The sequence below is a fragment of the Cyprinus carpio genome, chromosome B20 (genome assembly GCF_018340385.1).
Source record: "Cyprinus carpio isolate SPL01 chromosome B20, ASM1834038v1, whole genome shotgun sequence".
Classification (NCBI taxonomy): domain Eukaryota; kingdom Metazoa; phylum Chordata; class Actinopteri; order Cypriniformes; family Cyprinidae; genus Cyprinus; species Cyprinus carpio.
In genome coordinates, this window is record NC_056616.1 from 24799138 (window position 1) to 24823602 (window position 24465).

Sequence of the window (24465 nt, forward strand, 5' to 3'; positions counted from 1 at the left end):
TCTCTGTAATCTCTCTCTCTCTCTCTCTGTCTGTCTGTCTCTCGCCCTGCATGTGTGACTCAAGGTTTCTGTCATGTTGCCATGCCGACAAGGCCGTTTGGGTTTATTTACCTTGAGAGACACTGAAGGAGGGATTGAGGGAAGAACGGAGGGATTTTAATGGATGAGAGATGAATGAATGAGCGGACGCTCGGGACATTAATGAATAACATCAATGCAGACTCTTCTCTTCTTTTGTCTTCTCTTCTTTTGTCTTCTCTTTCTTGCATCAAAAACAGTCATTTCATTGTAAACTGAGTGAAAATGTGCTGTTAAAATTGTTCAGGTCAAACTGTATTGATCAAAAATCAACTTGAGCTGCTCATTTTGAACAATTTTAGTGCCCTAAAAGGGATTTTTTTCCGTATTCCTTTTTTTTTCTTTCCATTTTTACGTTTTATGGATTCTGTTTCAGGGTTACATTAAAAGTAATCTCAGTCTTATTAATTGCAAAAAAAAAAAAAGGGGAAAACAATTATTTTCTTACCCCATAGACAGATATTTTTCTTGTTTTTAAGTGCATACTCACTTAATTTGCTTAATTTTTCAGAGAAATAAAGACTAAATGTCTTATTTTGCATCTCAAGGCAGTCATCTCAAGAATGATTAGATGTTTGTACTGGAAAACAAGACAAAGATGCTTGGTAATATATATATATATATATATCAATTTTTTTGATGTGATTATTCATGAATCATTACTTATGAGTATTAATGTATGGAAAATATATATATATATATATATATATAAATATGAGATGCTGGTGTTTGCGAGTGGATGAAATAAAGAAGGTCCAAACTGAAGGATGGAGATATTAGTGATTCTGAATGAATGCGTCACGCAGATCTGGTTCAGTCCTCTGATTGTTTGTCACAGTCACACTGACCTGTTGCCATGGCAGGACACACACACACACACACACACACACACACACACGTGTTGATGTGTGAGTGGATGAAGGCAGTGTTGTGTGTGACTTGTTAGATGTCAGGAGAGCAGAAGTGAGTATTCAGTCAATGTTTCTTGCACTTAAATCTGTAGTAAATATCTGTAAGCAGCAGTTACAGACACAGCTACAGTTGCAGTGAACTGATGCTTATCCCTTTTAATAAGGTTTTTTTTTTTTTTTTTTTATCATTTTGTATTCCTTTAATACTCAGACTGTCCTGGTCAATGTGATAGAAATAGTGAATGTGTAATTCCTTTCCTTTTCTTTTCTTTGTAAATGTGACCTGGACATGTTTCTGTGAAGTTGACCCGAAGCATTCACACAGTTTGGCATCATTTCCTGAAGTCACCATCAAATTACTCTAAAAGTTTTTGGTTTTGTTTTTATATCCCAATTTCTTGATGATAAAATCTACATTGGCATTTACAAACATGACAGACATTTTATTCCAAAGTGACTTGCATTGCACTTTAAGTATATGTCAGTTTGAATTGAAATCGGCAAGTGTGTTTAATTTTCCACGACACGAGTCTTTTGGCCTAAAGTCTTCGGTCTGTCAGTTGAGTGTTTTTGTTCTCTCACGGTCGTTTTTCACTAGAGCTAGTTTCGAGCGGAGCTTCATTGCTCATACTGCTCACGTGTAAGGCTTCGCTCACATACGCCTGGATAAACTCAACGACCGCGGCTGATGAAATATTAAAACGTGAAAGCCTCATTACCTGCAACACTGTAATTACTCACGTCTTGAGTTTAATCAGTATGTATATGAGTAAAACAGCGAACGCGGGGAAACACCCATCAAACCGTTAGTCGTTACGCAGCATCGGCTCGTTAGTGAGGGGAGACCCTTCAGTTCACTTCTCAGACTGTTAAACAGCTTTATGCTGCTTTAAAACATATACAGCAAGAACTATATACTTTCCAATACAATAAGATTTTTGAAGTCTCCTCTGCTCACGAAGATCAAAAATATCTGTAAAAATTATTATGATTTAAAATGTTTTCTGTGTGAATATCTGTTAAACTGTAATTTATTTCTGTGATGCGCAGCTGTATTTTCAGCATCATTACCCCACTCTTCAGTGTCACATGATCTTCAGAAATCATTCTAATATACTGAACTCTGCCTGCCATCTGTGAGTGACCTTTGACCTCACTGACCCTTTGACCTGTGTGACCTTACCCGATCAGCCTCAGCAGCGTCTGTCAGTTTTTGTGGAAACTGTGATAAGATTTATTTTTCATGATTCACAGATGAACAGAATGTTCAAGAGAACAGCATTCATTTAAAAATAGAAATCTTTTGTTACATTATAAATGTCTTTACTGTCACTTTTGATCGATCTGATACATCCTTGATGGATAAAAATATATATTTCAGTCAAATTTGAGACTCATATTGCACACACATCTCATGTCACGTGGTTCTCTCGCAGTCCTGATGAATGGGAATCATGGGATTTGACCTCAGTGATCAGGAATGTCTTACATTGACACTTAAGACAAGTTATGAGACAGCTGAGAGTGTGAAGAACTGAAGGACGCGTCTGTGATTGACTTATTCTTCACCCTCTGAACCGCTTTTATGTTCCCGTCCCTCACAGATGTGTTACTGTCTTGGAAATGCCAGTCTTTATGTGTGCTTGTGCACATTATACTGTGTTATCTGTATTTTTATGTCTTCAGAACAAATTCAGTCGTCTCTCATAGTCTTTTATAATTATTCTCTAAGACTCTATGATGATTGTTGCAGAAATTAAAAACTGGAACTGTTCACAACTGTTTACCAAAACTGTAATAAGTTTGTTGCATGTCTGACATTCAAATTTGAGTTAAGGTTATTATAGTTGACTAAAAATATACATATATTAAATATATTAATATGTTAAAAACGTTTTTGTCAATTAAAAAATATAAATAAATGTATTAAGTGAAAGACCTAACCAAAATCAATTTAAACCCAAAATGTAATTTTTTAAAAAAAAAATTTAAGATGAAGCACTAAAATGTCTAACTGGAAATAAAGAAAAGCTAAAACTGAAATAAAACATAAATAAAACCCAAATAATAATATTAAAAAGGTAACTTTAAATAAAAGTTAAAAATATAAAAATAAAAATTAAAAAATAAATCTATACATTTTTGTTAATTAAAAAAGAGGGAAAATGTAATATAAATATTAGATGAAAATGATTGAACTAAAAATGTAAACTGAAATCTTTAAGATGAAGCAAAAAACTGAAATAACAATAAATTAAACCCAAATAGTAATATTTAGCAAGAAAATATAAAAATAAAGCTAAATCAAGATATTAATAAAAACAACAGTAGTATATAAATAATTTTTTAAACGGCTGAATTAAAATACGTTTTTCATGTTTTATTTGATTTCGGTTCATGTTTAAGTTATTTCAAGTAACAAAAATGTGTTTTTTGGCTTTAAATTTAATTAATGAGCTGAAATACAAATATGTTTACATTTATGGTTTATTTCAAGTAACACAAATGTTTTTGTTTTTTTTCTGGTTTAGTTGTAGTGAACTGCTTCTCTCAGTGTTTCTCAGAAAGCTGCGTTCATTCGTCTCACGCTGTTCTCCACACGCCGTCTCTTTCTCCTGAGAATCCCCGAAGCCGTCTGAGTCAAATTACTTCCATCAGAGGCTCAACATGCTCACACACACACACACACACACACACACAAACACACACACACACACACACACACACACACACACACACACACACACACACACACACACACACACACTCTCATGCACACACACTCTCACACACACTCACACACCTCCGTAGGTAAAATGCAGAAGTTTCTAGGAAACTGTCCCTCTTTTTTTCTGCGTTTTTCAGAAGTGAATGCTGAGGCTTCTATTGCAGCTGCTTTGACCTGTGAATTGAGTACTGAAATGATTTGTTGCTGCTGATTCTGTAATTCTTCATTCAGTCACTGATGCTTTCATTGTTTATCTGTGTGTGTTTATAGATTTGCTCATCTGGGTCAGAACCAGCACAAGGTGGAGGGAAATGATGAGACCAAGAAATTAGACGCCGTCATCACCCTGTGAGTGTGTGAGGGAATAAAAAAATGTGTGTGTGTGTATATATATATATATATATATATATATGTGTGTGTATATATATGGGTTGAGGGAAACGATGAATATATTTTTTGCATTTCGTAGCTATAATTAAATACAATCATAAACATTTTACATTTTTATTTATTTATGTTTATGATTTGGAATAATTAAGATTTTTTTTTTTTATGTTTTTTGAATAATTATCTTTTTTTTAGATGTTTTTGATTTATTTGATCTAAAATACTTTAAAAAATGTGAAATATTATTAGAATTTAAAAGAGCCGATTTTTTTGTCAATATCTGTTAAAATTTAATTTATTTCTGTGATCAAATCTGAATTTCAGCATCATTACTCCAGTCTTCAGTCACTTTTGATTATTTCAATCCATCCTTGCTGAATAAAATTAATTTCTTTCAAATCAAATAACTTTCAGTGTGCATATAAATTGTATAGTTCAATATTTATTAATTTATAAATTTTTGTATAATGTTTTATTAAATATTTAGCATGTTTGGTAAATCTTTGTGTAAAGTTTAACCTTCTTTGATTCAGATAAATATTCAGATTTTTAAAATCATATATATAACCTGTTTTTAAGTTTAAAAAAAGGTTTGCTGGCTAACAGATTTAATATGTTGATAATATGTTGAAAATATTCTTTTTTTAGGTGTTTGTGTGTTGTACTGTGTGTTTGTTTATACTGTGTGCTCTTGTGTGTGTGTGTGTGTGTGTGTGTGTGAGTGTTTCTGTTGTTATGTAACATTGTTTTTCACACTACGCTGGTATTGAAAACATGCTTTTGTTTTGTTCTTGTTTTGACATTTGTGCTCCTCACTCTGTGTGTGTTGTGTTCATGCTGACGCATCATTGGTCCCTGAAGGAGGGACTCAGTTGTGGGCGGAGTTTAGCAGAGATCTTGTGTTTAATTGGCTCGTTTGGAGCGCGGCCCGTCTGATAAGTGTCAGCTTATACATGATTATAAAGGTCACACCTGCACTGGACATGTGTGTTTGTATGTGTGTGTGTGTGTGTGTATGCATGTGAACATATGTGCGTAAACATGATCCACTGAGCATGTCATTAAAAACATCAAAAATATGGCAATAGATTATATTATATTTTAACAAGGGCGTAGAATTTAGTAGGGATGCTAGTAGGGACATGTCCCTACCAATATCCAGCAACTACTAAATTGTCCCTAGCAATAATGTTTAAATATATGTGTATGTAATAACTGTTGTTGTAATTTAGGTATATATACTGATAAATTGTGTGATAGACTGGATGCGTTCAACTGATTTCCTTTTGAACTGAACTGCAGTGGTCAGACTACTTCAAATAGAGTGAATTAAGCTACAAACTCCATCATAATGAACAATGTTTCCATCTAACATGTATTCTGAGCTGCAGCTCATCATTAATGGAGTGTTTCACTAGTTAGCAGTTTACCGGTTATCTCACATGAATATGTTCATAGATTTGTGTTAGATGGTATCTTTGAAAGGACATATGGATGGATTATTAAATAAACATCATACTTTTTCACTTATTTCAGTTAACGTCATAAAATTAGAGAGCTAAGTCAGTAGTTTCTGCATTTTCCATTGAGAGCATAGGACGTATTTTAGATATATTTTGAGATAGAAAAATGCAGTTTTACAAGTGCTAGAAACGTGGCTTTCCAAGGAAAGATTGCTATTAAATAGCACACCTAGGTTCCTAACTGATGACAAAGAATTGACAGAGCAGCCATTTCTAGGGTATAACATGGGGATGGTTTTTGGTCCTATAATTAGCACCTCTTTTTTTCAGAATTTAACAGTAAGACATTACTAGTCATCCAGTTTTTTATATAAACTATGCATTCTGTGAGTTTTGCAAATTGGTATGTTTTGAAATATAGAGTTGAGTATCATCAGCGGAACAGTAAAAGCTAACACCATGTTTTCTAATAATATTTCCCAATGGTAACATGTAAAGTGTGAAAAGTAACGGTCCCAGTACTGACCCTTGAGGTACACCATACTGCAGTTGTGATTGGTATGATTCTTCTTCATTCACTGACACAAATTGATGGCAGTCAGATAAGTACAATTTGAACCATGCTAATGCACTTCCCCTAATGCCAACATCATTTTCTAGTCTATTCAAAAGAATGTTGAATGAATCTTCCTCAGAAGAGACAAAAACACCAAGTGTCCACCAATGCCAAAATCAAACCTACTCCCTTATATTATGATGAGAAGCAGCTGTTGGAAATGGATCAAATATTAACAAATGTTATCTGTGAAGTCTGTTTATATATTGTGTTATTAATAATGTATGATTCCTCATAATTGTTGTTTTACAGATTATTTACAGTGAAAGGTGTATGTGAATGACACCTGTGGCTTTGGTTTTCACACACAAGGCTTTGTGAAGGTTTATAATGCTTTATGAATGTGCTGTATTATATATCCAGGCTTCACAGGACGTGAGTGAACGTTTAAGATGAACAAATGTTTGGATGAGGCGCATAACACACACACACATGTCTGATGATGTTATGCTTCCTGTCTGAGTGTGTGTGTGAGTCGAATGGACACTCGCTTCTGTAACTTCCTCAGGAAGCAGGAAGTGTCACATCTAGATGTGTCTTTCAGTCAGATAATAAGATGAAGGAAACTGAATCAGACAGAGGGATGAGATCAAACTCTTCAGCAGCATGAGTGAAAAAAACAAACAGACAAACTGATAGAAAAGTCCATTTGTCATTTAAATAAGACAATCTGATCATTTGAGGAAAATAAAATATTCAAATTATACACACACACACACACACACACACACACACACGCACACACACACACACACACACACACAGTATATACCTTTTTTTAATAAATTAGATGAAATGTTTAGCACCCATATATTTAATTAACGTAATGTGTGTCATTAATGTTTCACACTTCCATTTTGATTGATTAATTTAGCTATACAAAGAATGCAAATGACTTAAATTTATTTATTTATTGTTATGATTATTATTAATATATCACCTTATATTAGAGTGATATTTTAAATACTTAAACACCAGTTTTTGTTTTTCTAATTTTATATTTTTATTTAGATTTATTTATTTATTTCTATTTAGAATAAATGTTATTAAATATGTTTAGCAGCATTATATTTAAATAATACCCATACAGAGAGCTAATGACATAATCAAGCTTTGCTTATGTATTTGTTTGTACTATTATTATAATAATAATAATTATTATTGCTGTTGTTAATAATAATATATCACTTAGTGCTGTTAAATGAATAATCATGATTAATCACATCCAAAAAAAGTTTTTGTTTACATAATATATGTGTGTACTGCGTATGTTTATAGATACATAATAAACATACACACACATACAGTACTGTATATATTTTGAAAATATTTACATGTATTTGCATTTATATATTTATATTCATCAAATTTATATTATATATAAATATATTTAATATATAAACATAACATATTTGTCTTAAATATATTTAACGGACTAATATTAGCGTAGATGCCATTCTTCTAACGATGTAACAAGCACTTTTTTGGTGTTATGGGAAGTGTTCCATTTTCCGATTGATAATATATACATATATGTGTGCGTATTTATATTTACATAATAAATATACACAGCACACACACATATTATGTAAACAAAAACTTTTATTTTGGATGCGATTAATCGTTTGACAGCACTAAATACTTTTCAAATCCAGTTTTTGTATTCTAATTTCAAATTGTATGTATTTTTTAACTTTTATTTTATTTTGTTTAGAATAAATTAAATGTTTTGCATCATTATATTTAAATAACATCCATATAAATGGTGCTAATGACTTAAATCAAGTTTCCCAAATTATATAAAAATTTTTATTATTATTGTTATTATATGACCTCATATTAAGTGATAATATAATCTGGTTTTTGTTTTCTAATTTTAAATTTACACACAACCCAAATTTACATGATTATGGTGTGAAGTTAATTATTAACTTTATAATAATTTCACAGCTCAGAGTCAGTCACAGACGTCATTTTCTTCATTTACCATCCCATACATGCCGGTTCACATCCATCTGGTGTCAGAAGAGGTCATGCATATTTAGCTCCAGAAAAACTAACTCTCTACTTGTAATTGCAGTCAATTGTAGGATTTGAGATCCAAAGCAAAGTAGTCATGAATAAGCGATGAGACGATTGATCATAATAGCTTACCCATGATTAGATCAAAATGAATTCTAATAGTCTAGCAGCAATAGAAACATCAAATATAGAGCATGACTCATGTCTGTCTACATGTGCCTTATCTGAATATGTAATATCTAACCTGTCTTGAGAAAAGAAAGAGCGTGAGTCAGGAATCATGACTTACTGCTTCATTTACATTCATTAAAGTTTTATTGTCACTGCTCTTGCATTTTATGAGAGAATAAGTCGCTGTAAAGTTAATTTAGTCATTTTCTTCTTATTTTAGATTGGATGAGTGTGAAGACTGGACCAGAGACTTAAAGAGATAGTCACCCATAAATGAAAATTCTTTCATTAATACCTTAGATCATCTTCGGAACACAAATTAATATATTTGTGATGAATTCCGAGAGCTCTCTGATCCTCCCATAGAGAGCAGGGATCCTAACACAAAATAAAGGCACAGAAACACAGTAAGGAAATCGGTAAAATAATCCATGTGACATCAATGTTTCAACTGTAATTTTACGAAGCTACGAGAATATTTTTTTGTGTGCAAGGAAAACAAAAATAATGGCTTTATTCAACAATTTGTCTCTTCCACGTCACCTTGATGCCATTTTGGAGGGTATCACTTATGTAAACAGTGTATGCTGTTCTGTGTCAGCAGCACCATATGCGGATATGCTGTTTATATTCAGATCAACCAGCTGGAGTTTGTTTATTAAGCATGCAGAACAATCACCCAATAGAGCATTACAATAATCTAACCTTGAGGTCATGAACGCATGAATTAATGTTTCTACATTTTCCATTGAGAGCATAGGTCGTAATTTAGATATATTTTGAGATGGAAAAATGTGGTTTTACAAATGCTAGAAACTTGGTTTTCCAAGAAATGATTGCTATCAAATAGCACACCTAGGTCCCTAACTGATGCTGAACAATTGACAGAGCAGCCTTCGAGTTTTAGACAGTGTTCCTAGGATATTACATGCAGAGGTTTTTGGTCATATAATTAACACTTTTTTCAGAATTTAACATGTTTGTTTAAATTAAAATGTTTTATTTAATATTTAATTAATAGAATGCAATCATTTTAAATTACTCATACTTTTTTATAGTTTAATATTGTTATATTTTTGTAATATTTGTAATTTAATCTCTGTGTTTTTTCTCTTGTGTTTTCCCCAGTAGCGCTCCGATTTTGTGGCGTGAAAGTGAAACAAATCGATTCATAGATGAGCTTCTGATTAAGTTGTGCCAGATGTTAACGTGACGTATGAAGTTACATATGTACAGAATAGAATAAAAGATCGTGAGACTCAGCTGAGTGTTTTTATATTCATATATTCATGTTGGTTCAGAGTGTGTGTCGTCCAGCAGCGTTTGTGTGTGGATTGTGAGTGTTGTTAAGGAATTTACTGAGTGATTAGATGCAGCATTTCACCTGCAAAACCCCAGAAGAAACAACCTTCTGACAACCACCCAGAACACCCTAGCAACCCCCTGACAACCACATAGCGACACCCCAGAAGAAACAACCTTCTGGCAACCACCCAGAACACCCTAGCAACCCCCTGACAACCACATAGCGACACCCCAGAAGAAAAAACCCTCTGGCAACCATCCAGAACACCCTAGCAACCCCCTGACAACCACATAGCGACACCCCAGAAGAAAAGACCCTCTGGCAACCACCCAGAACACCCTAGCAAACCCCTGACAACCACATAGCGACACCCCAGAAGAAAAAACCCTCTGGCAACCATCCAGAACACCCTAGCAACCCCCCTGACAACCATCCATAGCGACACAACCCAGAAGAAAAAACCTTCTGGCAACCACCCAGAACACCCTAGCAACCCCCTGACAACCACAAAGCAACACCCCAGAAGAAAAAACCCTCTGGCAACCCCCCAGAACACCCTAGCAACCCCCTGACAACCACATAGCGACACCCCAGAAGAAACAACCTTCTGGCAACCACCCAGAACACCCTAGCAACCCCCTGACAACCACATAACAACACCCCTGAAGGAAAAACCCTCTGGCAACCACCCAGAACACCCTAGAAGACAACCACATAGCGACACCCCAGAAGAACGGAAAAACCTCTGGCAAACAACAACTCCTGAACAAACCCTAGCGAAGAAAACACATGGCAACAACCCACATAGCAACACCCCAGAAGGAAAAACCGTTGGCAACCATCCAGAACACCCTAGCAACCCCCTGACAACCACATAGCGACACCCCAGAAGAAAAAACATCTGGCAACCACCCAGAACAGAAACTGACAACCACATCATGAAGAAACAGCAACCCTAGCATGACAACCCAGCAACACCCTAGCAACCCCTGGCACCCAATGACAACACCCCCATAGCCAGAACCCCTAGGCAACCCCCTGACAACACCAAAGTAGCGACACCCCAGAAGAAACAACCTTCTGGCAACCACCCAGAACACCCTAGCAACCCCCTGACAACCACAAAGCAACACCCCAGAAGAAACAACCCTCTGGCAACCACCCAGAACACCCTAGCAACCCCCTGACAACAATAACAAACCACATAGCAACACCCCTGAAGAAACAACCCCCTGACAACCACATAGCAACACCCCTGAAGAAACAACCCTCTGGCAACCACCCCACCCTAGCAAACACCCATAGCAACACCCCCTGGCAACCACCCAGAAACCAGCAACCCCTGACAACCAATAACACACCCCAGAAGAAAAAAACCCTCTGGCAACCACCCAGAACACCCTAGAACCCCCTGACAACCACATAGCAACACCCCAGAAGAAAAAACCCTCTGGCAACCACCCAGAACACCCTAGCAACCCCCTGACAACCACAAAGCAACACCCCAGAGGAAAGAACCCTCTGGCAACTAGGTTTGCAAAGGGGTGGAAATTTTCTGTTAAATTTACAGAAACTTCTGGAATTCTTGAAAACTTTCCAGGTTTTATTGGGAAACCTTTGGATATTTTTGAGAAATTTTACTGCAATTACAATTTCTGGAAAATTTCTATCCATTTGCAACTCTGCCCAGAACAACCCAGCAACCAGCTAGAAGACTTTAGAAAACAATAGGCAACCAACATATCACCCAAGGTTTTTAGGGGGTTGCCAGGAGATTGCTAAGGTCTTCTAGCTGGTTGCTATGTGATTTTTAAGGTCTTCTGTATGGTTGCCAGGTGGTTGCTAACAACCTAGAAGACCATATCAACACCCTGGCAGTGTGGCAGTGACTTTTGCACAGGCAAGTGCTGCTTAAATTTTCTTTAAAAATGTTAAAAATATAGTGTAATTTTATCATTTGTTGATTTGATTAATTGTTTTGTGAATGATATATTTGAAAATTATATTTTATTACTGAATTATACATATATGTGCACATCTGACTCTCTTTCTCTCTCTCTCTCTCTCTCTCTCTCTCTCTCTCTCTGTGCAGCATCTCGTTTCTCGCTCCGTGTGCCGCGTGAGTCTGGTTTGAGTGAATAGGTGTCATGGCTGCAGGTGGAAACTTATGAACACACACACTCATGCATACTCGCTTGCTCAGAAAAGTGCTGCTGATTATAGGCCTTATTAAAGCTCCATTAGTCCCTGGACAATAATCAAGTGAGATATGGACAAAAATAATAAAAAATGTGATTTCTTTTTTATCTGAATGTGTGTCACTCGCTGAGGTTATTATAACATCTTAAGAGTGAAAAGTTTTATATACTTCAGGATTTAAGGCAAGACATTTTTCATGCAGTTAAATTTTTTATTTCATTTTTTATCATTTGCTTATTTTAGACTAGTGGAAAAAAAACATCCAAATACACATTTATAGTGTTTTTTTTACACTTTGTTGATTTTTTGTGAATGATATATTTGGAAAATGATATTTTAAAACATCCATTAAATGCACTTATATATTCTCATCTTGACTTAATTCACCTTTTGCTAGTGCTCATCTTTAATCTTCTGTTTGCATCTCGTTTAAATGTATTCTCCGTGTCCAAGTCTGGATCTAGTGCACAGGAGTCAGTCTCTTCAGAGCCAGTCAAATGTTTTTGAATCAGAACTTTTCACACACACCTCATGCATACTTACTCGCTTGCTCAGAAAAGTGCATGCTGATTATTAGGCTTATTAAAGCTCCATTAGTCCCTGGACAATAATCAAGTGAGATATGGACAATAAAGTATTAAAAAATGTGATTTCGTTTTTTTTTTCGTGAGGTTATTATCAAACAGCGGTTGTATGAGTGAAAAGTTCTATACTTCTCTTTTATAATTTTTGTTTTATTATTTTTTTTGCATTTTTAATTTTATTTAAAATTTAGTTACACTTCCATAACTGAATTGCTACACATTTAAGTGTTTTTGTATTATTTGCATCTATAAATTCCAACTCTAGTGCACATCTTTAAAAGTTTTTTCACTTCAGAAGCACTTACATACACCACAACTTACATTTTTATGGCGATATCTGCACTATTCTGCTTGTTTTTTTCTGTATGTCTTGAACTATTATTGTAAAGTATTTTTTTGTTTTTTGTTTTTATGTGTATTTTAGAATTTTTATGTGGTGTCAAATCTCTTCAGGGCTCAGTTGCTCATGTGTGTATGTTTGCTCAGACACTAGATCCAGTCAGAAACCACCTAAAGCACATTAACTATATGAATTAGTATTATATTGCATGGCTCTCTGGAATACTTTTGTATGTAATGACACTAAATGACACTATGATTGTTGACCCAGGCTGTGGATTGATTTATGTCATAAGTATCTGTGTAATAAGCAGGTAAATGCACATGCAGCTTCACATGAGGGTTTATTTTGTGATAATGAGCATTGAAGCTCATGCATTAGAACTGCTGTCATTCACACAGCTCTTCACGCATTACATTACATTTGTTTTACTCTTGTTCCTATTGCGTGAGATGTTTTTTCTTTCTCTCTTGGCTATTCTTCTTGTTCATTCGGTCTTTCTCTCCCTGCTCTTTCTTTTTCTATGTTTCCATTGTTGTAATCATATTTTTCAGCAGTGAGTAAATGCATGTAGCTGCGCTGGTTTCTAGGATACCAGGAGAAAGGAGATGGAGAGATACTGAGAGAGAGAGATGAGCTTCACTGCAGTCAGATACTGCTGACAGTCATCATGACACACATGATCACAGCATATGTCAATAAGTTATACATGGAAATCAAAATTAAACATTTTTAATTTAAATATATATATATATATATATATATATATATATACATACATACATCATACATAATATCTTGTTCATTTTAAAATTTTTATATTTAATATATATTTAGATATTAGATATTAGATATTTTTATTGTGTTACATTTACATATAAAGAAATAAAATTAAAATAGAAATAAAAATAAAATATATTACAAATTGTCTTTTTAAAAATATATTTAATTATAAATATATTACATTCCATATATATGTATATATATAATTAATATATTTTTTTTATTTTATTATATTTTATTATTTGAATATATTTTAATATTTATTTAAATATTTTATTAATATTATGCACTTTCACATTACATATAAAACAGTATATATTGTATTTACTCTGTTTATATATAAAATGTCATTTAAAATAAAACATATATTTTGTATATAATATAAAATAAGTGAGAAATATGCAATATGGCTGTGGTCAGAATATTTAGACTGTGGTTTTTAAGGTTCAAATTAGAGTGAATTCCAGGAGTTAATTACAAACCAGACTGACGAAATAATGACGTTTAAGAATTCATTTTCAGCCAGTCGGTCATTATTGCAAAGTAGACATTAATATTAATATATTAGTATTAATCTACAAGTTGCTTTCCTGTCTTGCTCAATTTTACATTCTTCTCCTCCAGCTGTTTGCATCTCTCACAGTTTTTCTTGCTTTAGCTGGACTCTCCTGTGCTTCTAGACATCTGTCAGGTGTTTTATCTTCATTATATTATAATTAACTCTGTTCTCTGAGGCCGTTGCATTCACGCATCATGCTGACATGAGGGTGTTGCCAGGGTGTTGCTATGCTGTTGCTAGGTTGATTGTTATTGTACAGAAACACCTTTCTTATGACCTTCAGCTCATCCAACACTAGTTTCAGTCTTAAAGTTGGGCACATTAGAAACTTTCTCTGTGGTTATGAGCGTTGTGTGTGTCATCTGTCTGTCTGTGACTCTCTGAGTAAATGGAGCTTCAGAAAGGCCTCGCAGGTGCAGTGATCGCTCAGATGCTCGCTGAGAATATCTGACTGCTCTGTGACGATGTGAACAGAACATTCACCCCATGAGCTCCATTACAGACCGTTTCTGCTCGAAATCACCTGTAGAACATGTTCTCTTTGGCTCAAAAGTCGTGTGAATTTGATATCCGTGCATCTTAATCCTGTGCAGAAATTATTGTGGCTGGACTATGGTACAGTGATGGCATCAGATTATACTTTAACATATTCCAAATGTACATGTGTACATTTGATTCATCTAAAAAAAAAAAAAAAAAAAAAAAAAACTTTGCTTTCTCTTTCCTTAATCGGTACCTGTCTAGCTTGTACTTTAGTACTGTATTGCAAGCACTTCCTGCGTTTATTTGCCTCTTTATGAAGAATCGCTTATTGTATTCCTCAGTTGTAAGTTGCTTTGGACAAAAGCGTCTGCTAAATAAATAAATGTAAATGTGAATAATGTTAAAAGGACTTTGCAATCAAAGTGCACACATCTGACAGGCAACAGCTCAAAGTTGGGTGCTCAACCCCAAAAACAATTTCAAACAAGAAAAGCAAATTATTCTTGTCTGGAATAATGTTAAATGCAAAAATACTATACGTTATAGTGCCATCATCCAAATTTGCCAACCTTAAGTGAATGCAAACTGATTTTGTATAAAATACAGTTGCACCTTTCATTGCACAAATCATTGCAGCACGTGTCACGTGCGCTCAGTATGTTGCATTAGATCAAACATTGACATACTATCTCATGCACATCAGTTGCAATCATTCACCTGTTGATCGGTGCTGTTATGCGAACGGCTCGGTCGCGCGCAGATGTAGGCGGTGGCGTGCTGACGTCATCGGGGTTTATAAGCGCAGCTCGGATCCGCAGGCGCCAGTCAGTCTCTCCACTCTCGCGCTCCTCGTGCATTAAACCAGATCCAGGACTCATGTCCAGCAATCCAGACTGGAGTAAAGGATTCACCTGAAGAAGAACACGCAAGCGGTCAGCTGAAGAAACTCTCTCCGTCTCTTGTTTTCCTCCATGTGAAGGAAAAGGTACGACAACCGATTGCTTTTTTTGATTATGAACTCAAATGAGATGATGCATTTGAAGTGCACGTTCTGAGAGCTTGTGCGCAAACAAAACGCGTTATTTGGTCATTTTTCCCGAAGCGAAGCTGGTTTCAGCACCACGGAGAGCAAACACCGCATTCAACATTTTTTACTAGTTTGATAATTTTTAAAAAAAATATAAGTTTGCATTTTCATTTAATGTCTTATTTTAAGTGCGCAATAGTCAAATGCCCTAAAGATGAATTTGTGCTTAACACTCCTGTAAACCAAATATTGATTTTAAATTGCTCTTAACATGGTTTTACTTTGTATTTTAAGCATGAAGTCCCATAAAGACATTCACATTTACCCATATAGCGGCTTTTCGTTCGAATGAAGGAAAAAGTAGGTTAGCAGCTGCACAGTTTTTGCAAATTGCAATATTGAACAGTTTACAACTGTTAAAAAGATGTTTATGCAAAAAAAAAAAAAAAAAAAAAAGCGTAATTGCTTCTTTCGTGAGTGAAGGTGAAACTCTTAGATTCGCCATTTAGAGCGACTTTTGATTTTCAGTCATCACATGCCCTAGAGATGGATTTGTGTTCGTTTAGCCAACATAATAGTGATTTAAAACAGAATGTACATAAAAACAAACAAACAAACAAAAAAATATATACCGGAATAAGACTGTGAATTAGTATGGTTTTACATGTTATATTTCGTTCAGCAAATGAACAATTTTTGCCTATTATATATTTAACTAAGATTTTACAACTTTTTAAAAAAAAGATGTTAAGGCTCAAAATGCATGCTTTGTTCCGCATTGTTCAGCATTTTGAGATTCAGTACTACGGACAGCTCCAATTGACCTTCAATGCGCAACTATCAACGAGACTTCACCATGCAAATTATATTTTGTATTTTTTTCTTTTTCGTTCAGCAAATGAACAATTTTTGCTGATTACATATTGAACTCAGATTTTAGAGTTTTTAAAAGTTGTTTATTTTCAAATAAAATGCTTAATTCAATCTTGTTCTTGACAAAAAGCCACGTTTTTAGATTCAGCACCACGGACAGCTCCAATTGCCTTTCAATGGCCAACGAGATTTCTTCATGCAAATCATATAATAAAACTTCTTAATATGGTTTTATGTCTTAATTTAAGTGCAATATCCATCCAAAAGACTTCTGTTGTCTTCTGTTTCGGTTGTGCAGTCTTCCAGCTGAAACAGGAACATCAGATTTGAACTTTTAAAAGACGTTTTTGCACAAACAAACGTTTTGTGATTATTTTCTTCATGCTCACTATTTTGAATGATAAGTCTCTACATTTCATTTATAGATTTGTTTAGTTTGTTTTTCTGATCTGACATCGTTGTTTTGTGTCCAGGCTGAGCGATGAACGAGAGCGCAGCGCTCAACGAGAGTGGCGTGGGTTCGCCACAGTCCTCGTGGCTGGAAGCCGAAGCCTTTGATGCCAACCAGACTCTGGTGCTTTCATCGGCCGCCCTCGAGTTCCACGTCAACCCATGGGACATCATGCTGTGCCTGTCCGGGACAGTGATCGCTTGCGAGAATGCCATTGTGGTGGCCATCATCTTCTACACACCAACGCTTCGCAACCCAATGTTCGTCCTGATTGGCAGCCTGGCCACCGCTGACCTGCTGGCTGGCATGGGATTAATCCTGAACTTTGCTTTCCAGTATCTGGTCTCATCTGAGACCATAAGCCTTATTACAGTTGGATTCCTGGTGGCGTCCTTCACAGCGTCCATCAGTAGCTTGTTAGCTATTACGGTTGACCGCTACCTGTCACTCTACAATGCCTTGACGTACTTCTCAGAGAAGACGCTGCATTATGTGCATCTGATGCTGGTGGGAACATGGGGTGCGTCGCTGGGATTGGGACTGCTGCCCATTTTGGGCTGGAACTGCTTGGATGATGCATCCACCTGCAGCATCGTGCGTCCGCTCAATCGCACCAACCTCACCCTCCTCGCCACGTCGTTTTTCGTCATCTTCGCTCTCATGCTCAGTCTGTACTTCAAGATCTGCAAAATAGTGTGTCACCACGCGCACCAGATTGCACTGCAGCAGCATTTCTTCACCACCTCGCACTACGTGGCCACCAAGAAGGGCGTCTCCACACTCGCCATCATCTTGGGCACGTTTGGCGCCAGCTGGCTGCCCTTCGCCATTTACTGTCTGGTCGGGGAGCGTGATTATCCGTCGGTGTACACATACGCCACGCTACTTCCCGCTACCTACAACTCCATGATCAACCCCATCATCTACGCCTACCGCAACACCGAGATCCAGCGCTCCATCTACATGCTCTTCTGCGGCTGCTTTCAGACCAAGGGCTCGTACCGATCCAGATCGCCCAGCGAGGTTTAGATCCTCTGTGCTTGTTTTTTTAACCCTGTAAAGCCCTGACATATGCAATAATAGCTGAGGCTTTGGAAATGGAACAGTTTATTGGACAATAGTGTTTTTTGGTCACGGGTTCAAATCCCGGACGAGCCCCCAACTGGTAAAGATGTGGCTGTAAATTATGGCTCATATAGTGAGAATGTCGGAGAAAAATACCTAATTATTATTCTAATCGGAGCAAAAATATCTTAGTTGTAATATGAATAATTGAGATCTTTATAATTATATAACAGACGACTATCATAGTGATATAAATATCAGTGGTCACTCTATATCTCCAATAACATGACTTAGTATGATGAGATTGAAATGATCCAAACATATAATGCAATGCAATCCAATGCTGATTGAGAGATGACGAAATAAATGCTTCTCAGAAGATGTGAGATGTTTTGGAGGCTTGTGAAGATCATTCCTCCGCTGAGGAACAGTGAAAATAAAGCTTCTGGAAACAAACACTCCTCAAAAGATCCTGATGATCAGATTTGAGACTCTAAAACATGATTGATGGAGAATCAAGTAAAGCTGAGCTGCTTCAAGGTTTGACAGCAGAAAGACACGTGAAGCACCAGCTGAAACTGGACGTTGGTACAATTACACTAAAAGAGCTTTTACTGGATAAACAACTCTTAACTATCAATCAGACAACAGAAGGCATTGTGTTTTGCTCATGCTGGTCACAAATTTGCATATCAGTAGGCTTTATAGGGTTAAAATCTTGTTCATGTCGCCGGTACTTGCAGAAGTATGAATATGGCGCTCAAAGTGTGTTGCGCATTTGCACTTTACTGAGACCCGGACGTCTCGACACGCTGTGAACAAGCAACAACTCGTATCAAGAATGTATATTTATATTATTTATAAGTGACATGTTGCACTTTACTGTACAAATCTAGATGCCAAAGCAGTATTGCGTAGGCCTACGTGTTTGACGAGTTACTCAACTCATGTGATGGGTTTTATATTTTGTAAAGTTGTTCATGACTGTACATTTTATACAAAACAATGAACACAAAATAAAACATGAAAAGCTCAAGTAAAATTAACTGTTTTTCATTGCTGAAAGTGTGTTTGTAAGCGTGAGTGTGTATGAGGAAATGAAGGAATAATACAAAAGCTGAAACTGTTGAGATTGTGGTTGCTTTGATTTCATCTATTTAAAGGGACAGTACACCGAAAATTGATCCTCTGCAGTGAATGGGTGACATCAGAATGAGAGTCCAAACTTCTGATAAAAACATCACAATAATCCAAGTAATCCACACCACTCCAGTCCATCAGTTAACATCTGGAGAAGACAAAATAAATAAATCCATCAAGATGTTTTTAACTGTAAACTGTCGCTTTCAGCCAAAATAGTCCTCCATCCATAATATTGCTTCCTTCAGTTCAGTGAAAAAGTCCATCTCCTGTTGTCTCTCACATCAAAATCTAGACACATATTTGTTTAGCGCTGTTTTGGACTGTTTGGATCTGTGCAGATTTCTCTCCTGATTCAGACCACTTTTTCACAGGAGGAAGCATTATTATGGATTATTTATGCATAATAGTTGAAAACATCTTAATGATGGATTTATTTATTTTAGCTTCTCAAGACATTAACTGATGGACTGGAGTGGTGTAGATTACTTATGGATTATTGTGATGTTTTTATCAGCTGTTTGGACTCTCATTCTGACGGCACCCATTCACTGCAGAGCATCCATTGCTGAGACACTGATGCAGTGCTACATTTCTACAAACCTGATGAAGAAACAAACTCATCTACATTTTGGCAGGCCTGAGAGTGAGCATAATTTCAGCAAATGTTTATTTTTGGGTGAACTGTTGCTTTAATTTAAAAAAAAATCATTGAAAGTATATTTTTCTTTTTTTAAACAAACTGCTGTTATTGACGAACGTGCAGTTTTTTAAAAGTATAGAATCACAAAATCAATTGTGGTTCTTTAATATACAGTACAGGTCAAAAGTTTGGAAACATTACTATTTTTAATGTTTTTGAAAGTTGTTTTTTTTTCTCATCAAGCCTGCATTTATCTGATCAAAAATACAGAAAAAACAGTAATATTGTGAAATATTATTACAACTTAAAATAATAGTTTTCTATTTGAATATACTTTTAAAAAATAATTTATTCCTGTGATGTGAGGCAAGCTGGATTTTCAGCATCATTACTCCAGCCTTCAGTGTCACATGTAACATCCAGTCTATCACATGATCATTTAAAAATCATTCTAATATTCTGATTTATTATGAGTGTTGGAAACAGTTCTGCTGTCTAATATATTTGATGAATAAAAGGTTAAAAAGAACTGCATTTATTCAAAATAAAAAAACTAAATTCTAATAATATATATTTTAATTATATTTTTTCTTTACTATCACTTTTTATCAATTTAACACATCCTTGCTGAATAAAAGTATTGATTTTATTTAAAAAAAAAGAAAGAAAAAAATTATTGACCCCAAATTACTGACCAGTAGTGTATATTGTTATTAAAAAATATTTATATTTTAAAAACATAGCTTCTTTTTTTTTTTAAATATTAAAGTATCCTAAAAAAGTATCACATGTTCTGAAAAAAAATATTAAGCAGCAGAACTGTTTCCAACTTTGATAATGAATCATCATATTAGAATGATTTCTAAAGGATTATGTGATAATGATCCCTAAAATTCAGCTTTGCATCACAGAAATAAATGATAATTTAAAGTATAATAAATTTAAAAACAATTATTTTTAATTGTAATAATATATCACAATATTACATTTTTTTTCTGTATTTTTGATCAAATAAATGCAGGCTTGGTGAGCAGAAGAAACTTCTTTCAAAAACATTAAAAATAGTAATATTTCCAAACTTTTGACCTGTACTGTACATATATTGGCACTCCCAGTGTCTGTTAATAATATGTAATAGTTAATATATACATATATGTATTAAGGGCCTATGGATATTGTGTTGGATGGTGAAGGGCTTTTGAGTAATAAAAGTTGAGAACCACTATTTAAATATAATTATTTAGAGCAGTGAAATTATGCACAAAATCTGTAGAAATAGTTTAAACTGGCCAAAAATGTGAAGTTTTATTCAATCGAAGACACTGAGAATCTCTTGGTTTGTGTCGTCACTGTCACTCTGAGCACCTGCTGTTTCTGCTGATTAATAAAGCTCGTCATGAATTTTTCCTCCTTCAGCACTAATTAAGTTCAAGAGTGGACGAGACGTGTCTGTGCTCATACGGATTCATTCATTCAGTTCCATCATCAGTGAAGCAGGTGGAGCAGAAACATCCTGGAAACATCCAAGCACTGCTAATTACATCCTTCCTTCAGGTTTTTAAGGTTCCTTTAAGTTCAGTGTATCAGACTAATGGATTTACAAGTGCTCTAGCCATGCTGCATTGCTGGGTCAATTTGATCCATATTAATTGCTTCAAAATTATTTCTGCTATTTGGTGAATTGGTCTGCTCTTTCTTCTCATTTAGGGTCATGAATGTGCATGCAAGTTTATAGATGTGTTTCGGAAAGGCGGTACACATTTTTAAACTTTTGACCCCCATTGTTTTCCTTGTTATTTGCCAAAAATCAACACTAAAAAGCAGAAAACCTTTATTGTAACTTGTCAAAGACTAATATATGAAATACATGAGAACTTACATAATGTAAGACTTGAAATTGAGACTCACCTTCTGAATCCAATATTGCAAATATTTCATAATTATAGTAGATGTTTTTAGTGTTCAATTCTCATTTGAAGACTCTTAAAAATGTGAAATAGATGTTATTTTATATTAATACTTCAGATGATTGGCTCAAAACTATCAAAAAGATTGTGTCCAAGTTTCAGAGAGGTAAGAAAAAGGCCTTAAGTGCACTAAATGAATGAACTGAAAGATCCATTCATTAAATTTTTATTAAAAATTTAAAATCAAATAGATAAATAATGACTGGGGAAAAAAAAAACACACACAAAAAAACCACACATAATATTAATAAAATTTAAAAAACCCAGTTGTGAGATTTTGTTTAAAATATACCAGGTCAAAAAATAATAAAGTAAAAATAAATAATAAAAGTACAAAAATGGTTTCTTCTTTGAAACTTGATATTGATCAACGATATTCTCCTGTTAAAAAAAATTAGTTGTTAAATAAAAACAAAGTTTTTATAAACACTTTAAAACTGTTATTTGCCATTCTTTGTAATTAATTTGTTAAATTTACGACCAATTTACTGAGTGAAAATTATTTCAAAGTAAATCATCTTCAGTTTGTTTTTTCCTGATGGTAAGGTCCCCGCGATTCTGATGTCATGTTGACTCTCTTGCCCTTGCGCTGGCATTAAGATAACAGTCTTTGCCACACTGACGGACTATATTTAAACATGCAGTTTCTGAATCATAATTAGTCTAGTCATGGAAAATTACATGATGGTCTTGTAAAAAAGGCTTTTGAGATGTTTGTGACTGAACATATTGCTGAGCTTTAGGGTCTTTGTTGTTGTTGTTGTGTGTATTAAAATCTTCAAGCAGAGCCTCTATTAGGGTCCAGACTGAGTGTGTTATCTGTCTGTGTTTGAACAGACCACAGCTTGACACAGCTTGAGTCACAGTGTTATTCTGATGGATGTGGGTGCAGCAGACGGGGTTCATCACCGTCTGTGGGATGGTGGGTGTCGGCTGGCCGCTCGATGACGTGCCGTCCTCAAGAGTTTGGAGCTGGGTGGAGTAAGTGAATGAGGTGTTTTCTCATGTTCCTGTTGTTCAGACGGGAGGTCATGGGTTTGATCCCCAGGGAATGCATTAACCGCTACACCTTCAATTCAATGCAAGTCTGTTTGGAAAGAAGCATGTGCAAAATGCACCAGTGTAAATGTAATGTCACGTGCACAGAAAAACGAAAACTATACAAAACTCTACAAAAACTGGTCTAGAAATAATTTTCAGTAAGAAATTGTTGTAACAGGTCACAAAATAGATAGATAAGTATAAGACATAGAAAGATAAAAGTACAAACCGCTGTGTTTCACTCTCTTGATAATTCCGTTGAGTATTGATCAGACGATATTCGCCTGATATTAATACTTCAGATGATTGGCTCAAAACTATCAAAAAGATTGTGTCCAAGTTTCAGAGAGGTAAGAAAAAGGCCTTAAGTGCACTAAATGAATGAACTGAAAGATCCATTCATTAAATTTTTATTAAAAATTTAAAATCAAATAGATAAATAATGTATTGGGTGGGGAAAAAAAAAAAAAAAAAAAAAAAACAAATAATATTTATTAATTTTATTTAAACCCAGTTGTGAGATTTTGTTTAAAATATACCAGGTCAAAAAATAATAAAGTAAAAATAAATAATAAAAGTACAAAATGTTTCTTCTTTGAAACTTGATATTGATCAGACGATATTCTCCTGTTAAAATGAGTTGTAAATAAAACAAAGTTTTTATAAACTTTAATGTTATTTGCCATTTCTTTGTAATTATTTGTTAAATTTACGACCAATTTCTGAGTGAAAATTATTTCAAAGTAAATCATCTTCAGTTTTTCCTGATGGTAAGTCGATTCTGATGTCATGTTGACTCTCTTGCCCTTGCGCTGGCATTAATAGACAGTCTTTGCCACAAGACGGACTATATTTAAACATGCAGTTTCTGAATCATAATTAGTCTAGTCATGGAAAATTACATGATGGTCTTGTAAAAAAGGCTTTTTGAGATGTTTGTGACTGAAATAGTTGCTGAGCTTTTGGTCTGTGTTGTGTTTTTGATTAAAATCTTCAAGCAGAGCCTCTATTAGGGTCCAGACTGAGGTGTGTTATCTGTCTGTGTTTGAACAGACACAGCTTCACAGCTTGAGTCACAGTGTTATTCTGATGGATGTGGGTGCAGCAGACGGGCTTCATCACCGTCTGTGGGATGGTGGGTGTCTGCTGGCCGCTCGATGACGTGCCGTCCTCAAGAGTTTGGAGCTGGGTGGAGTAAGTGAATGAGGTGTTTTCTCATGTTCCTGTTGTTTGTGCAGCGAGGTCATGGGGTTTGATCCCCAGGGAATGCATGAACCGCTACACCTTCAATTCAATGCAAGTCTGTTTGGAAAGAAGCATGTGCAAAATGCACCAGTGTAAATGTAATGTCACGTGCACAGAAAAACAAAACTAGCAAACTAACAAAAACTGGTCTAGAAATAATTTTCAGTAAGAAATTGTTGGTAAATTTCACAAATAATTACCAAGAAATAGCAAGTAACACATTGAATTAAACCTGAAATTTTGAAGTCAAAAAACTGAAATAGTATTTCCTGTAAAATGTAAAGTAAAATATTTTCTTACAGTGTATATGTCAGCAAATTTAGCATAGCTTTGCAGCAAAATACAGATTTAAATTAAAAACCTATATATATATATATATATAT

At 35.0% G+C, this 24465-nt stretch overlaps 2 protein-coding genes across 5 annotated transcripts in view; both read left to right on the forward strand.

Moving 5' to 3' along the window:
* The window catches only part of fig4a (FIG4 phosphoinositide 5-phosphatase a), a 45337-nt gene extending 33556 nt beyond the window's left edge, over window positions 1-11781 (forward strand). For 2 of the 4 annotated variants that reach the window (XR_006157532.1, XR_006157533.1), the window contains exons 6-7: window positions 3988-4065; window positions 11518-11781. Coding sequence is in view for 1 of the 4 variants with exons in the window: in XM_042747032.1 (XP_042602966.1) it covers window positions 3988-4065; window positions 11518-11536 (97 nt within the window). In the remaining 3 variants the exon portion in view is untranslated. The remainder of the gene's footprint in view (window positions 1-3987; window positions 4066-11517) is intronic. The other 2 variants (XR_006157534.1, XM_042747032.1) reach the window with 2 other exon arrangements.
* A 2225-nt stretch (window positions 11782-14006) lies between these two features.
* Window positions 14007-19234, forward strand: LOC109102600 (G-protein coupled receptor 6). Its single transcript, XM_019115993.2, has 2 exons — window positions 14007-15615; window positions 17004-19234. The coding sequence occupies exon 2, from the start codon at window positions 17012-17014 to the stop codon at window positions 18008-18010; it is 999 nt and encodes a 332-aa protein (XP_018971538.1). The 5' UTR covers window positions 14007-15615; window positions 17004-17011; the 3' UTR covers window positions 18011-19234.
* The last annotated feature ends 5231 nt before the right edge of the window (window positions 19235-24465 follow it).

Bases quoted from the DNA above. Each gene is read 5' to 3' on its own strand.
- LOC109102600 (XM_019115993.2), top strand. From the start codon at position 17,012: ATGAACGAGAGCGCAGCGCTCAACGAGAGTGGCGTGGGTTCGCCACAG.